The 16,403-nt window shown below is 46.4% G+C and overlaps 1 protein-coding gene across 1 annotated transcript in view; it reads right to left on the bottom strand.

The window, feature by feature from the left end:
* Nucleotides 1–16,403, bottom strand: part of SMAD1 (SMAD family member 1) — a 58,909-nt gene that overhangs the window by 19,357 nt on the left and 23,149 nt on the right. The window contains exon 2 of the mRNA XM_080936911.1: nt 13,531–14,100. Coding sequence (XP_080793037.1) covers nt 13,531–13,930 — 400 coding nt within the window. The 5' untranslated portion in view covers nt 13,931–14,100. The remainder of the gene's footprint in view (nt 1–13,530; nt 14,101–16,403) is intronic.

Consider the following 16,403-nt stretch of genomic DNA (forward strand, 5'->3'; position numbering starts at 1 on the left):
ATGAAGGTCGAAGAAACAAACACAGTGGGCATCAAACACCCAAAGGCCAAGAACAATGGCTAGTTCCGTAGCCTCTGAGGATCTGGATGAAGGTACCCACTTCTCCATGATCCACAAAACAGGGCCAAGGAGGGCCCAGAAGTTACAGTCACATTTTGCTAACTGAAAACCCCAAGATAGGAAGGTCTAAGAGGTAGGTACTTAAACAAAAGCAAAAAAAGCTGTGTCTCCTGCAAGGTGTATGTTAAGAACCTAAGATGGTGGAAATCAGCTTGGTTAACTCCCAAATCCTGGCAAAGCCACCATCAAACTGGTGACCTACAACGGATGGGCTATCTATGGTAACTTATAGATGGTTACTTATAGACCCCAAGATGTCCTCCAGGTAGCTTCCCCTTAGTGACAAAGACCTTTGGAAGCCTTTCTGCCCTTATGGCCCCAAAATAGCAGAGAAAAGCAACATGTTTTAAAACTGCATGATTGGAATTCTCTTTTTAATTTCTTTTTATATGCAAAACACGTGGATTCGTTTCCATATTTGTCCAAAACTTGTTTGGGTACGACTCCCACCTCCGGCTCATCTTCTCAGTTCACCGTCAGCAACCTCTCCCGTGCACCCCTCCCACCCCACCAGGTCTTCTCTGTGGGGGGGGGGGGAGGGACAGACAGACAGACAGACAGACAGACAGAGAGAGAGAGAGAGACAGAGAGATCTGCAGTCATAAAGTCTTGTATACCCATGCTGAATGGAAAAATTTCATCCCTGTACCCTTCTAGGGCATGGAGAGTTTCCCAATTTGTTTAAATTCTGAGCCACTAGTTTTATTTGTACTATGAGGAACGCATCTAATTTTACCCTTTTCTTACTGGTTAACCAGACACCTTAAATGCCACTGGTCAGGAGTCCATCTTTGTCCTGGGGACCAAGGGGGACCATTCTTATAATGTCCTATGTTTGATCTGCCAGTAGTTCCCTCTGCTCTGAGCCCACGCCATCACTGTTTCTTGGGTTTCTGTTTACTTATTTTTTATTTTATTTTTATATATTTTATTGAGGGGGGATGTTTGGTCTTTTAGACAGGGTTTCTCTGTATAGACCTGGCTGTTCTGGCTGTCTGGTGGGAGTAAGTGTGCACCACACTGGGGGTGTCAATTACTAACAGGTCTAGCTTCTGTTGGGTTTTTTTTTTTTTTTTTCTTGGTGTTCAGGGTGCATCCTTTTCTTTCCAAATGGCCTAGTTACTTCCTTGTCTACCTTTTGGAAGCATAAAAAGTTCTCGATGCCTTATTGAGAGGCCATTACACTCACAAGTGCACAGGAAAGTATCTTCTTTATAATAAGCAAGAGCTGAGCAGGAGATGGGAGCGGGATGCTGAGTGTGCAGCTAGTTTCAGCTACAAAATGAGTTTAAGGCCAGCCTGGGCAACTTAGCAAGACTGTTCAAAATAAAACTAAAGAGGCTGAAGAGAGGCTTAGCAGTTAGAGCATGAGCCATTCCTCCAATTTCCAGCACCCACATGGATAATCCACCTCTAAGGGATCCTTCTTCTGGACAGTTAAAATGAAGAGGAAGCCATGGTACAGCTTAGCGGTACAGCGGCTGCCTACCACGCACGAGAGCCCAGGTCCATCCGCAGTACTGGGAAAACAAAAGCACTCAGAAGGTCTGTTCAAGCCCATGGTGGCTCTGTGATTTGTAGACACTGGCTATATTAGTTTCCTAGGGCAGCTGTAATAAAACACCAGAGTGCTGCCCAGAGTAACAGAAACTCATTTTCCTGTGGTCCTAGCGGCTCATGTCCAGGATGAAGGGTTCTCAGCCTACTATCCTGGTGTAACTCTGCAAAGCTTAACCCGTCTCACAAGGATGTTCGCAGACTACATTAGGCCTCCCACAATGTCTTCACCTTACTTATCTTTTCCTTAAAGGCCCTGTCTCTAAAACCTACATTCTGTGGTACTTGGGGTTCGGGCTTCAACATGACACACACAACCTGGTCCGTAAAGATACATTCAGTGTCTTCCAAGTTCCCAGGAACCTCAAACTTCACACTTAAGGACAGTGTGCTTGGTTTGGAACTGCTCTCCTATGTTTCTTTCCAGAGAGGCTGTTTTCTACAAGACACTTTAGAGAAGCCAGATTCCAAATCTGCTTTCTAAACGTCATCAAAATCTGTTCTTTTTGCCTTTGGGCCCAGAGGTTTATCCTTGGATATGAAGTCTATTGGTTACTTTTACTAAAACTTCATCTCTAAGATGACCAGGCTGTGTGTTCAGAGAATTCTGGTAACTAACACGCAGGCCTGGTTGAGCTCTGTGCCCTTCCTGAAAAAGAGCCCTACATAAGTGGAGCCCTTCTTATGTATCTGACAACCTCCTGACGTCTTTCTGTATGTGTTGTGTGTGCATACGTGAGCACACGTGTGTTTGTCTATGTGAGTATGTGTGTGATTGTGTGTTTTTGTACATGCATCTGTGTTTGTGAGGTTGGACGCTGGGGATGTAAACTCAGGTCCTCTGGTTTATGCCAGAAGCACTTCACTAACTAAACCATCTCATTCTCTGCCACGTCTTTATTTAAATTTTTAAAAATTCTTTATTTTAGCCTTTATTTTAACTTTGTGTACATGTGTGTACCCGTGCACACACATATGTATGTGAGTGATGGTCCCTCTGTAACTAGAGGTATTAAACCTCCTGAAGATGCAGTTACAGGTAGTCGTGAGTGCCCAGTGTGAATGCTGGGAACTGAACTTGAGTCCTTTCTAAGAGCAGTTTGTGCTCTTAACCACTGAGCCATCTCTCTAGCCCTCTTAAGAATTTAAAAGGAGGATGCTCTCTCTTCCCATCTTTTCCTGACCTTTGGGAAAGGAGGAGTTGGGTTTCTTCCTTTCTTCACCGTGTTCCTTTCCTCTGCTTCTCAGCTCTGCCTTTCCTTCCATGAAAAAGAAAAGTCCCCTTTCCAGCTATACAACAACCAAACCGAGACTAAAACTGCAGGATGCTGTAGTCTGAGGACATGTTTGTGATTCTTCTACTGGGCTTTGCTTTCCTGCGTTGCCAAGGCGCACGGGAAAGAAACACCCGAGAATGGCTGAAATTCTACAGCAGTGTGCAGCAGCATTCTCACACCCTAGACAGGAGCTTTGTCCCGAGTCTCAAGTGAGGCTTGAAATCCCAGCGAACGGTCAGTGGCAACGTGCTCTCGTCTAAACCTGGCAAGTCTTCAGCAGTGCTCTGACCTCCAAATGGCAGGAGGTTTCTGCTTTAACACAGAGATGCTTCCTGCCCAGTTTGCAGGGCTGAAGGAGGTACCTGGCCAAGTGACCTCCACAGAATGACCGCCTCACGACTCTGAGCAAATCACCCACCTTCTTGAGGCTTCACACTCTGGCTTTCCTCAGGCAGCTCCGCCCTGAATGCTGCTGGTCTACGCTCTGGCTTTCTGTACACCTAATTCTAGCTATGCCAGGTCAAAGCTCCGGCCAGGTGAGACTCGGGACATCTCTCTGGGGTTGTCTAAGAGGACGTGGCTCAGTCAGCCTTACAGTCGGAACCCTTACCAAAAGGGCAAGTTGCCTCAGCAGTGTCTTAAGACAGATGCTCCTGATAAGAGTGGACTAAGGTGACCTTGTGGGGCAGGAACCATTCATGTAAAGAGGTGTGTGTGTGGGGGGGGTGTAAAATGGTTTTCAAGTTAATAGTATGTTTGTTTATAAAATTAAATTTCTTCCTTCAAGATATGCCTCGGAAGCCAAAGAAATGGCAATCCGAATCTTAACCAAGGTTAAATTTTAACAGCAATAAACAACAGCTAAAAACCCTTTATCTTTTTGTTAGCTCACTGGTGGTGAGCTAAGGGTGGGCAGGGTTTGAAATATTAGATAAGGTCGCCTGAGCTGTGGTTATAAAAGTCAACCAGAGGACGCGGCTCCACCGCAGGGCGTCTCCGTGTCTTACAGCTGTAATCGCTGTTTCTCCAGGGAAGCTGGCTCAGCCTGGCTAAGTAACTCATTCTGGATCTATACCCGAAGAAAGAGGGGCCAAGGTGTGAGTGAAAGAATGTCAGTTACCAGGCTTCACTACTTAGTCCTACCAAACAGAGAGATTGTGAAAGTGGGGTGCATGTGGTGTGTGCACGCTTGCATGCATACATGTGTGTGTGGTATGTATGTGTGCATCTGTGTATGAGAGAAAGAAAAGGGGGGAGAGAGAAAGAGAGAGAGGAAGGGAGGGAGAGACAGACAGACAGACAGACAGACACTAGGTTTTCTTCCTCAGTTGTTTCTTTATTTCTTGAGACAGGCTCTTTCACCAAACCTTGAGTTCGGTGTTTAGGCTACACTGTCTGGGCCAGCAAGCCCCCATGACTGCCTGTCTGTTTCCCCAGTCCTGGGATTACAACCATGTGCCGCCATGTCTTTCTGTGTGTGCTGAGAACCAAACTCTGGCTGTTCCTCATGTTTGCATAGTGAACACTTGACTGAACCGGCTTCCCACACCATGCTTAGGTTGTTGTTTTGAGAATCATATTTTCAACAGACCGTTTACCTAAGGAGGGCATTGTAGTATTTACATCCTAGGAATGTAGCATTAAGAAGTACACAGGATATTCGTAGAAGGCAAAAACACACATTTGCATACAGGTAGAGAAATGAATTGTATTCAATGTCAGTATCAATATCAACCTTTTTTAAAAAAAAATAAAAGACAAACATTCAGCTTAGTTTAAAAACAGCCTATATAACTCAACTCCTTGGGGAATGGGAGCGGGTGATTCCTAGGAACTGTGCTTCTGTGAGACTGTGCCACACATGCTGGCTGTGACTGGGGGTCGACTGGGGTTCCTGCTCTGACCTACCTTTGGGGGAAGGTCTCCCTCCCCAGCTGGCTACCCCATGCTTCTGCATTCTGTCTCCTTGTCTCTCAGACATCCTCGCTGCCCCCAGTCCATGCCAGCAGGAACGCGTCCTCCCTGGGCCCCACAGGCTTACATGGTAATGGCCATGTTTTATTTCTCAGCTGACTTCCTCATCTGATAATGTCATGCCCTTGAGGGTGGAACTATTGTTCCTTCATTTGTATTGCCCTGAGTTGACATATGAAAAAGTCCTTAATGTGTTTTCAATGAATACACTTGAGAGTTCTGTTATAATTCCTACTCTGTTAGGTATAGTATAGTATAGTCTTTCCCAAAGTATGCTCCTCACATCCTAACTCAACAGCAGACTGTGAACATTATCCCAGACACACTAACCCAGAACCTGGGCATTTGAGTGAATTCAGCCTGGGTCACTGTGTATTGGGTACAGGACACAGGTCTCTTGTTCCATGTCTATGAATCCAAACCTCAAATTTCCCACTTGTGTCAAATACCTAGCAATGATTCCTTGCATTTCTAAGATCCTGCACAGTGGTAGCTCTGGATCTTAGGGAGAATACAGACTCAATCCAGTATGCTATGGGAATGGCTGGCCTGCTCACAATAAAGCAGCACCCAGGGCCGGGGAGAAGGCTTCACAAATAAAGTGCCTGTTGCTAAGCCTGCAGACCTGTTTGGTCCCTAGAATCCAAGGTAGAAGGAAAAGAACTGACTCCTCCAAGTTGCTCTCAGACCTCCACACAGACAGACAGACAGACAGACAGACAGACAGATGTAAAACAAACAAACAACAAACAAAACCCTAAAACAAAACCACGCTTAGTTTCTTTAGCGAGGCTACATGGTATCATGGGAAAAAAAACCTAGCTCACTCAAGAAGGCCTGAATTCCAAGTGCATGAACTTGGGGAGCACAAGCTCGTGCTAGCATCTCCACGCGGGTGTGCCCATTGCCAAGATGGGACAGCAGCCCCACCACCACCAGCTCGCCTTGGCCTCTCTGCTTTGTCCTGTTTCCTTTCCTTTGCTAAACATTTATTCTCTTCACCTCCAGAGGGAAGGTATGAGGTTATAAGACAGCACAGAAGTCTTCCAAGGTAGAGAATAACTTCAGAGTATAAGCTAAAATTGTCACACCGGGAGTTAAAAACAAAAAGCACTGTAGGCAATGCATGAGAGAGAACAATACTGTTTTAGCTTTAGATTTCCAAATTTAGGGTTTTGCTTAACTCTTCATTAGACGAGTAACAGGAGAGACTTTTAAAACCTGCTTTCAATAACAGAGCTGCAACACACATCACTTACACATGCTGATGGCTGTACCGAATATTAACTGATCAAAGCTTCTCAAGGGCCACGTTCTAACACATTATAAGTCACACCCGCCTAATACAGAAGAAACCGAGGGGCTAGAGCGCTGACTTAGCAATTAAGAGTATATTCCATCCTTAGAAAAGACTGGAGTGTGGCTCCCAACACCCACATCTGGCAGCTCACCCAGAGGGGGTCTGATGCACCTGGCCTCCAAGGGCATCTGCACATTCACAAATGCAGACTAACATCACACAGGTAATTAGAACTGACGAGACTACATCTTACTGGGAGACTGAGAAACTTACCTAAGATGTTAGCTCACCTTTGGGTAGATTGCTAATGTCCAGAGGAGTCAGGGTTCAGGCTGGACCACCTTGGTCTTAAGGAAGTTTCTGAGCAGCTGGCTCAGCTACCTAACAATCTGCTGGTATGTTCACAGTGACCTCCAACCCGCTTTGTTTTACTAACAATCATAGTTCAATTAACTGTATTGAGCTCAAAGTGGTTCCCAGCAAATAAGTTCTATGAACGGAGTCTCTGGTTTTCTAAGGATGATCACTGATGGATGAGAAATAAAAGTAGACAGAACTTCCTAAACACACCGCCCAGGCTGGATGCTCCCACAGGCTCTAATACTCACACTTCTGAGTGTCTGCCCCTCTGCTAAAGAGAAAACCAACTGCTTCCTGTTCATCGGAAGCAGCCTCATGTACTGCTGAGTGGCGGGGATTTGAACTTGGGTCCTAGCTCTCCAGTTTCAAGTTGTATGTTACTCAGACTCTACATGCCAGCAGCCTTTGGCACCTGCCTCTTAGGTCAGAAGTTATGAGAAGGTGTGTGTGGTGGTACATGTGGAGCCCAGCACAAACACTGGCCTAATTCACAGTCACTTTCAGTGTAATGACTACCACTGGTTTTCTGGAACTAACTGCTTCATTGAGACTTGCTCCCATTACACGTTTGATTTTATTTCTACAGGAGGTATGAAGGAAACCTTCCCCATCTTGTAGACCACATCATTTTCAAGAATGCGCTAGTGCGGAGGTCTCTTCACACACTGTGACTAACATGATCTTCACAGCAACTCTGGACAGATGGACCATCATAACCCTCAGCTTTCTCCACAGGCCAGCAAGCAGAAAAATCCCAAAGACATGTAGGTGGCTCAGGGCCAAACTGCCCAAGGCGAGCAGAAGCCTAACCCCATGATCCATCCACATCATTCTCTCAACACTACAGAAGGATGTTCTTCCTATGGCCTATTCTGGATTCCTCCAACTCCACCAGGGGCTGACCCCCTCTCCCTGAGACTGTATGTGCGGCTTCAGGATTTCTGAACCATCGTAACCAATAGTTTACAGTCTGCTTTGGTTTTAAGGACTTTCTTCGTCAAATGGCCTCAGGTCTGAGACACAGTCTCTCCTTCCTGCTGCTGTGTTCCGACTCCCCTGGCTGTTCTAGTGCTGGGATTACACAGGTGGGCCACTACATCTGGCTTTAAAGAAGAAACAAAACAAAGCACCCTGTGAGTGCCAGCTACAGAAACAATAAGACCTTGCCTCAAAAACAAGGTGCAAGGAGGAAGCCAACTCTGAAGCCATCTTCCTCTGCAGGGGTGGGGGTGTGGGGGAGCACGTGTTGACCCTTCCCTCCCCTACTTTCACAGCCTCCTCTTATGCTTCCGGATGGTTGGTAAAGTGCTTGGCTTGCAAGCATGAAGACCCTTACTCCAACCCCAGAATTTATATGATTCCAGGCACAATGACTCATACTTACAATCCCCCAGGCTCCCAAACCGGGTAGGCAGAGACAGAAGGAGCCCTGAAACTCTAAAGCCAAGAGTCAAGCCTGGTGACCATCAACCCTGGCGAGAGGTCCTGTGTTCCTGAGAATGACACCCAAGCTTGGCTGACCTCCAAACGAACACATACATATAAAAAACATCCTTGAGTGGACAGACATGGACATCTCTGCACCATAGGCGAGTGTTAGCAAGAACAGTGTGCAGGTGTTTCAGTGGAGGAAGTCTTGTCAGCGTTGTTCGGAGGTTTATGAGTTAAGTTCATCCTTCTTCATACCTGTCATTCAGTTTAGCATATGCTACAATAATTACATTCTGGTGTAATTTGCTGGTATAAACTCCCGTGTTTATTATAAATGTAAGAAGGAAGAGAGATTTAGATGTACTGGAACACAGCGCACGCTGTCTTGTTTTGATTTCTATTGTTTAGTATAGTTAATTTATCTCCAATCTTTAATCTTTGTAATGGTCACATCTTGATATCTGACTTTTAACCTCAAAATATTCAAATGAAGTCAATAGCTGCTCACCACCCGGCCAGCATCCTTGCCCAGGTGCAGTGAAATTTAATGATGGGGTCACATCTGAATAAACCCTCAAAGGACTCTAAGTTGGAAATGGACTCTGGCCTAACCTACCTAAAGCTCACCTCACCTGGGCAGCACCCAGGATTTCAACAACTGGAGCGTGCGACAGAAACCGCACACCTCGAGCCCAGGCAAGAAATCAGTCAGGCTCGCCGTGACTAGGTGGAAGGCGGTTCTGCATCATCCCACAGGGTCTCTGGCTCTCTGAAGGCAGAGCGCTGGGGTGACTGGGTTGTGAGACCAACTGACTCGTTTCCACAGAACACTTTTCAGTCGGGATCGTTACAGAGCCAGATGCAGCTTTAGTACCACCACCAGAGTGTGACACCAGAGTGTGACACCAGAGTGTGACACCAGAGTGTGACACCGGTACTGTTAAATCTAGAAAACCCGGCATCCTCAGGCCCCACACAGCTTGCCTCTTTCCTCGGTATCCACTTCCCCTGCCCTGTTCCTGCGGGGCAGTAATGACTCCTCAGTTCTATAACATTTAAAACACTTCCTTCCAGGATGAACTGGGCGGCCAGAGGTGAAGCCCAGACTCAGCCAATAGGAGAGGAGGATTTTCAGCGCATCTTAATTTTAAGCAGCCAGCAGCCACTAGGCTGCCTACTAGGCTGAGATTTCCATTCTCATTGTTAATGGAAATGTCAAACTTTTTTAGGGGATGGTGTCTTATGAGATGAGGTCTTGCCATGTGGCCCCAAACAATCTTTCTCCTCAGCCTCTTGAGTGTTGGGGATTATAGGTGTAATATACATTGATAGGTATGTAATCCATATGTACTGGTGTACTTGACCAAAATCTCAGACTTTTAAACCTGAGTTTGATAAGGGCTTCCAAGGTGGAGTTCAAAGTACAAAAAACTAATTTTTATGAACCACATGAGGAAAAAGAGAGAGAGGGAGAAAGAGACAGGGAAGTGGACGGACAGGAAACCCCCATTAAGGCACTTTGGGAGCAGCGGACAACAGCCGAACATTCCTCTCGATGCCACAATCAGGTGACCTGCTCAGCCTTGGTCCGCATTTACTTTGGGAAAAGAAAAAGAAGCAATATTTAATCCAACCAGTAATAAGCAGCCTCCACTCGGAAGGCGAGCACAGCCCAAGCAAACAGTGGGACTGCTACGTCAGCAGCTGGGTCAGAGTGTCAGAAGCTCTGAGAACTTTGTTTCCTGCAAGTGTGCACATGTGTGCAAGGGAAACTTCAAAGGCCTTCTTGAGAGACATGTTTCAGTGGTGGCCAGAGTATGGCTTTCCACAGGAGGAAGGGTTCTGGTGAGCACAAGCAGCAATGTTTCTCAGGGTGCTGGGGTTGCCTACCATCGTTTTTTACAGCACTTGATATGTAACAAGATACATGGCTCAGGTTAAGGAAAAGCTGTAATTACTTAAACCGAGGGAACAGAACATGAAGATACTCAAAGAAACAATGACCAAATCTGCCTGAGCAGATTTTGAAATGGAATCAAATGTTTCCCTTGCTAACTAGTTGACTATCTGAAGGAAAAATCTAGAAAGAGCAAGTATCAGAACAAGAAAAGCCCCAAATGCTCAATGACTTAAAGACCAACTCAGGAGTTCCTCATGAATGGGAGAACCTAGAAGGGCAGTGAGGCTTGACCAGGCTGGACACCTAAGCACTGTTCACTAATCCTAGCAAGCGATGCACAGCAGTCACGTGATCACAGACATGCACTCTAGAGGACGCAATACCACTTCACAGTATGAAAAATAAAAGGAAACCTCTGGTATATTTAAACCAAAGACCTCTGCCTTACCATCAACCGGTTTCCAGAAGTGCCCTGTGAGTGACTGGTAACATTTTGGCAGAAGAAGAGAAAGGATGTGAAACCCAGAGTCATAGCTGGCCAGCTCTTCACCTCCTCATCAAGCCTTTGTATTAGAAAAAGTTACTAAGTAACCAAGAGTGCCAGAATGGTTTCCCTTTTTATCTTACACCAGCAAGGAAATGACCAAACTGGAAGATGGTTTTCAAAGGCTGCAGACAAACAGAAAACCCACCTCTAGAAAGACAGACAGATATCCATATGGATAAATCAGTCACGTTTTCAGTGACGGACAATGATAACTGAGGTCACCGTAGTAGCTGCTGAGACAGAGACACAGCACATATACTGTAGTTGCCCGCCCAACGCTTTCTTTACTCACAGAGGCCAGCTGAACCACACTGGCTGTGAAGTTTATTATGAAGAAGCCCGGGTTGCTATGGGAAAGGCATAATCTCTCTAGGGTACAAAAACAGCGGAATTAAAGAAGATCCCCACCTAAACAGACCTCTGCAAGATGAGACTTGAAAGAAAGACAAGTGAGCTGGATCTGGAGGGAGGAGGAAGGAGTTAGGGACAGATGGAAAGGCCCCGAGTGTCTGCAGAGAACGCAAGGACACAGCCATAAAGAAAATGGGAAGGAAAGAAGTGGGGAAGGAGGCAGGAACCCGACCGGGCAGACTCTCCTAAAGAGCAAAGAGACCTACGGACCACAGCAGCTTCTTGGTGGATCACAGCTGCAGGGGCTACGCAGCTGACGTAAGCAGGTTACGTACGGGGCGGGGGCTGCAGCGCCGCAGGGAAAATGCTGGCTAGCTGGCCCGGAGTGAGTGGGGTGGTTGCCGAGGACCCGCCCAGCGTTCCTAGGATACCTTAGGTGTGAGAGCCCTTCCCCTGTCCAAACCCCTCTGCTTTCCAGATGTCTGACACCGAGGACTCCTGTTCATTAGTGACGCGACATTAAATTTTTTCCTGTGGACCATGTCAGCCGAAACACATGTACCCAGAATTTAATTTGTACATAATATTTGCATGATATTTTTTACTCGTCAAGACTCCCATCTTCATTTCAGTTTCTGGCTAAAAGAAAACCATGTGTCTGTATATGAGTTATTACTAAAAATAAACAAAAACAAAAACCCACGTTCCATCTGGTCTGACAAAGAGTAAGGAATACCAGGGCTAATGAGAACCGGGAGGGGCTAGGGAAAGGGGCGCATGTAGTCATAGCCCAGAACAACATCATGTGGTGGCCCAATGTGGCAATCCTCAAATGAAATTCCAACAGAGAAGGCCCTCCACAGCATGAGACAAGATAATTCTAAAAACAAAATTCTAGAATCACGAAGCACAGTGCGGACTGAACACAACAGTCAGCTCCAGGAAAATCTAATGTCACTACACAAAATGGTATGTGTTGCTGTGATCAGCGTATCAGTATAAAACATGCATGGAGATGCGTGTGGAATTCAGAATGGTGGTTACTGACGAGAAGGGACCGTCACACCCGGTTTCGGTTAATATGCTCTTTCTTAAACCAGGTGCTGGACACGAGTGTTTGCCAAGAGCTCCTCATCTTTACTTTTTCACGACTTAAATACTGAACAAAAATACAAAATGCCTTTGGAGAGAAGCGCGTATTGCAGTCAGCACTTGCCAAAGCAGCTCCTTTTTCCCTGGTGTCTGAAGTCCCTGTAAGAGAAGATCACCTGGCCACCCCAGGAGCAGGGACGGGGGAACCACATGATTTGACTCCATAAACCAGCAGCTAAGAGAGCAATTCCACCCACACAATCCTGTGAATGGCAGTGAGGCCTTTCAGTGGTCTAAAACAGAACCACTAGCCAGTCAACCTTGGGGACAACACTATATATATTAAACATGTAGAAGTTTGTCTCCATGGGAGACTGGCACCGGAGTTCCCTCACAGACTCTCAAGATTCTTGTGTAATATGGCACAGGACCTGCATGGAACCTGTGTCATCTGCCCTATGTGTTAAATCACCCCTGAATCACAATGCCCGACGTCATATAAATGCCGTGAAGACAGTCACTCGTCGTTTAGAGAACAAGAGAGGCCTCTGTCCCGTCTGCAATGCTTACTCATGCAGAACTGCTCCAGGTTCTGGATTAAGAGGAATGGACACTGCTCAGCACCCAGACCAATCGCCGGAAGACCCTAGTCTCCTTCCAGTACAACAGTCTGACTTACTCCCAAGACTTTGAGAATGAAGCCCACTGCTGAGGCAACCCTGCGGTCACAAAGCTGGGCTCACCAGTGTATGCCAGCCCAGATGAGGACCAACAGCAGCATCAGGCGCAAGTACAGCCCTGACCTGTACATGGCGGCCGTGAGAAGCCTGTGGTGGAAGAGAAAGGTCTCCTGAGTCCTGACCCCAGGAGCAATGGAGTCAGTTTTCAGCCACTAAAACTGAAAGAGAAAGTACCAGAAGGGCCAGCCTGCTCAATACAGACAGAGGTCCTTTGCTGAACATGTTTAACTCCTGTTGATTCTGTACATGGATTCAGAATCCAGCCTACATGACCTGGCCCCAGTCATGGCCGCCCCTTTCGGGGCACAGGGCAAAAGCTTATGCTTCTGTTGTCTTCTGATGCATTCACTGCACAGCTAAACCTGCTAGAACTGCATCCAAAGCAACCTGATGCTTTGATCAGAACCTGTCCCTAAGAAAGTCACTTAGAGGGAAGGAGGCTGTTAACATGCATGAAACACTCGGGGGCTGCTAGACTTCAGATCTGGAAAGCACTCCCAAATGTCCAAGTGCTGAAGTCTTGTCCCCAAAGCCTAAAGTAATATCCCAGTCACTGAGGGGATGGTGGGGTCAGGCTCCTTCCTCGTTAGACATGAGCTCTGCTCTGATACCCATCCACCCTAGGATGCTGCTGTGCTCAAGTCAGAGTACAGGGCTGAAGGGACCAAGGACCGATACCTTCAGTGATTGCTCCAGGAGCTTGTTACAGTGAGGGAAGGCTGACCGACCTACCAGCATTCCTGTGCTCCTCTCTTGCACACACATGTACAAATACATACAGAATTCCCCCCAAATATTTTAGAATTACAACTCAGAGCAGAAAGGTGCTTTTGTTTCTATTGCAGCCGGACTCACGGGGCGCAAGGTACAGGGTCACTCACCAGGGCTCTCCACTCGCTTATAGTGGTAGGGGTTGATGCAGACTTCCTTCTGCTTGGAACCAAAGGGGAACTCACAGCATTCCAGAGGTTTCAGTTCATGGTGGCTCTGGAGGTCGGGCCAGCGCCACACACGGCAATAAATGACATGCGGCAGTCCCTTCCGGTGGGACACCTGCAACCTGCCATCCAGGGACCGAGGAATTGTGACGCAGTTACTCGGCTGCCCGGGGCAGCTCAGGGCCTTCTCCAGCTCTTCCATGGCCCCTTTCTTCTTCTTCAGTTTCTTCACCAAAGCGTCCACAGCCTTCTCTGCCCATTTCTCTTCTTCGTCGCCCTGTTTCCACCCAAGGAGTCTCTTCACAGCTGGACTCGTGAAGGAAAACAAGCTGGTCACATTCATGGTGGCTGCTCTAGGTCCTCACACCGGGTGCAGTGACGGCTCTGAGGTAGGGACGCAAAGCCAACAGAGATTTCACTTTCTCACATAGATTCTCTCTAGCTTCTTGGTCTGCGGTTCGGAAAGGTAGAAAATGTTGTTCCTCCTGTTCCAGTAAGGGACCCAGTTAGCACCTGCAAAAGAAAAGGCAAAAAGCTGATTTAAAAATTACCTCTAACTGTGTCACAATCAGCTAATTAATATGTGCCAGGGACTAACAGGTACTGCACAGGTTGTCCACGCTTGGTTTATACTGCTCAGCCTCACAATTAGACTTCATTAGGGAGAAACTCCATGCTGAGTTCATGAACATTTGTGTTCTATGATACCAGGAACAGGCTACATACTCCTAAAATTCATCCGTTAAAGGCATAGTGCCCACTGCGACTGAGCTTGGAGCCTCTAAGGAACTCACTAGGGTTAAATTAGATTATAAGGGTGGGTGGGGCCTTGAGGCAACAGGATTGGCAGTTTTACAAGAGGAAGAGAATAGATTGCTCGCAACAGCACCCTAGCCCTGGACAAAGGTCATGTGAGTGTTTGGGGCACAGAGATCCACTCGGGTGATCTGCATATCACCACCTCATATGTAAACGAAAGTGACAAACCTCAACAGACACCAAGCACCAAACTGCCAAGAACCGGAGGGACTCCAGGGACGGCACTCCTAGTGGGCGATTGATGATTAACTGATACACAAGAGCTGATAGAGACAGAAGACTAAAGTGTAAGAAGGTGACCAAACTCACATGCAAAACCAACAGGTGACAGAGAAAAGCCATTTGGAGCATAAGCCTCTGTGGGCAGAGCAGCTGCTCACTGCCTACTGTGTGTCAGTGGGAGGTCCTGAGATCCATTCTGAGCCCACACTGAGTGGAAGCCCTCTGAGAAGCACGGGTGGGTTTCTCTGGCTCTCTGAACCTGCTGGCCGGCCGCCCAGACCAATGAGCAAGCTCAGGTCAGTGAAAGACCCCCCTCGATAATGAACAAACAAGGTGGACAACTCCTGATGTCTGCAACATGTGTACATTAACCGTGGATAATAAATGGTAATAAATAAGATCCCTCGGTCTTAGTATAGCTAAGAAACCAGCAATAATATTGTTACTGGAAATAAGCACGTTTTAACCATGAGTCAAAGAAGAAACTACAGTACAGATGAAACATTTTAACTGAATGATTATAAATGTATGATATCAAAAATAATAAGATGTGGCAAGCCATAATCACATGGAAACCTCAGAAAAAAATGCATTTATTGGAAAAGGAAAAAAAGCCTGAAAACTATGTTCTACGTACCTAACATGAGCAGGTGGACAGTGTTTTAAGCTCAAGGAAAAACAAAAGACTAGAGCATTTTTTTCTTTAAAGAGACTAGAGAAAACTATAAAATCAAAACACTGATAAAACTGTACTATCTCTTAGCAAGACTGACAAACTTCCAATAAAATAGAAAAATCTCAAATGACCAGTAACAGGAATAGACTGGAGAAACCTTCCTGATCCTCAGACTTCAAACAAGACCACAATTGGTCACCACAGCTAACCCGGGCAATCTGTGCTTCCGTCTTCAGTATAGAGTAAACGGCCTGGCCGCTCGCTCGCTCAAATAATACTCATATCTTTGGAGCATGGTACCTGGTACAGGACAGCTTCTCAGTAAATGTTTGATGACTGACTTTGGCTCCAGGAAGAACTTATACAGATGAAAAGATTCCACATTCCCAAGTTCCTCAAAGAGCAACAGCTCAACTTTTCACTCACACTATAGAGCTACTGGTCCTTTCTAGGGAGCAGCACACAAATTTAGTGGTTATTTTGAAGTTCTTATTTAACTGGGAAGGAGGGAGAAACAGCTATTTTCAGAAGCTTCACAGGGTCAGCAGCACCTATTGAAATGGTAATTCACTGTCTGTGGAAGCTGGGGGCGGGTTGTTTTGTTTTGTAATTTTGTTTTGTTTCAGAACTGGAAAGACTGCTTCTTTCCAGGCCTCCAGCAGCAAACTAAAGAGGCCTTGAATTTCTTCCAGCCCTTTTCTTTACCCCAGCCCAACAGCTTTTTAATATTTTAATAACTTACTTCCAAATAGGAGGTATTATTTATCTCAGAGTCCACCTGAAGGTTATTTTTTTTTGCTGAGGGTTTACCATATGAAATGAGTTTATTGGGGTGCAAGGGGTAACTAAGAACCACCACTCTGGATCTTTATTCCTCTCAAACTAGCTACCATACATGCCTGGAACTGAACCAGACTTGGGGAGCAGGGGCAGTGACCCTGAACGGGCTCCCAGGAAGAAAAGGTGAAAACATCCAAGTAACTCCCAATGCCAGCCCCACAAGACTGCACTGAGCCCTCGGTAAGCACTCCTGGGCCCTGCCAGAAGGCATGCTGACAGAGTACCAAGGGTAATTACCGCAAGTGCTAACTGTTGTCAA

The sequence above is a fragment of the Micromys minutus genome, assembly GCF_963924665.1.
Source record: "Micromys minutus genome assembly, chromosome: 24".
NCBI classification, from domain to species: domain Eukaryota; kingdom Metazoa; phylum Chordata; class Mammalia; order Rodentia; family Muridae; genus Micromys; species Micromys minutus.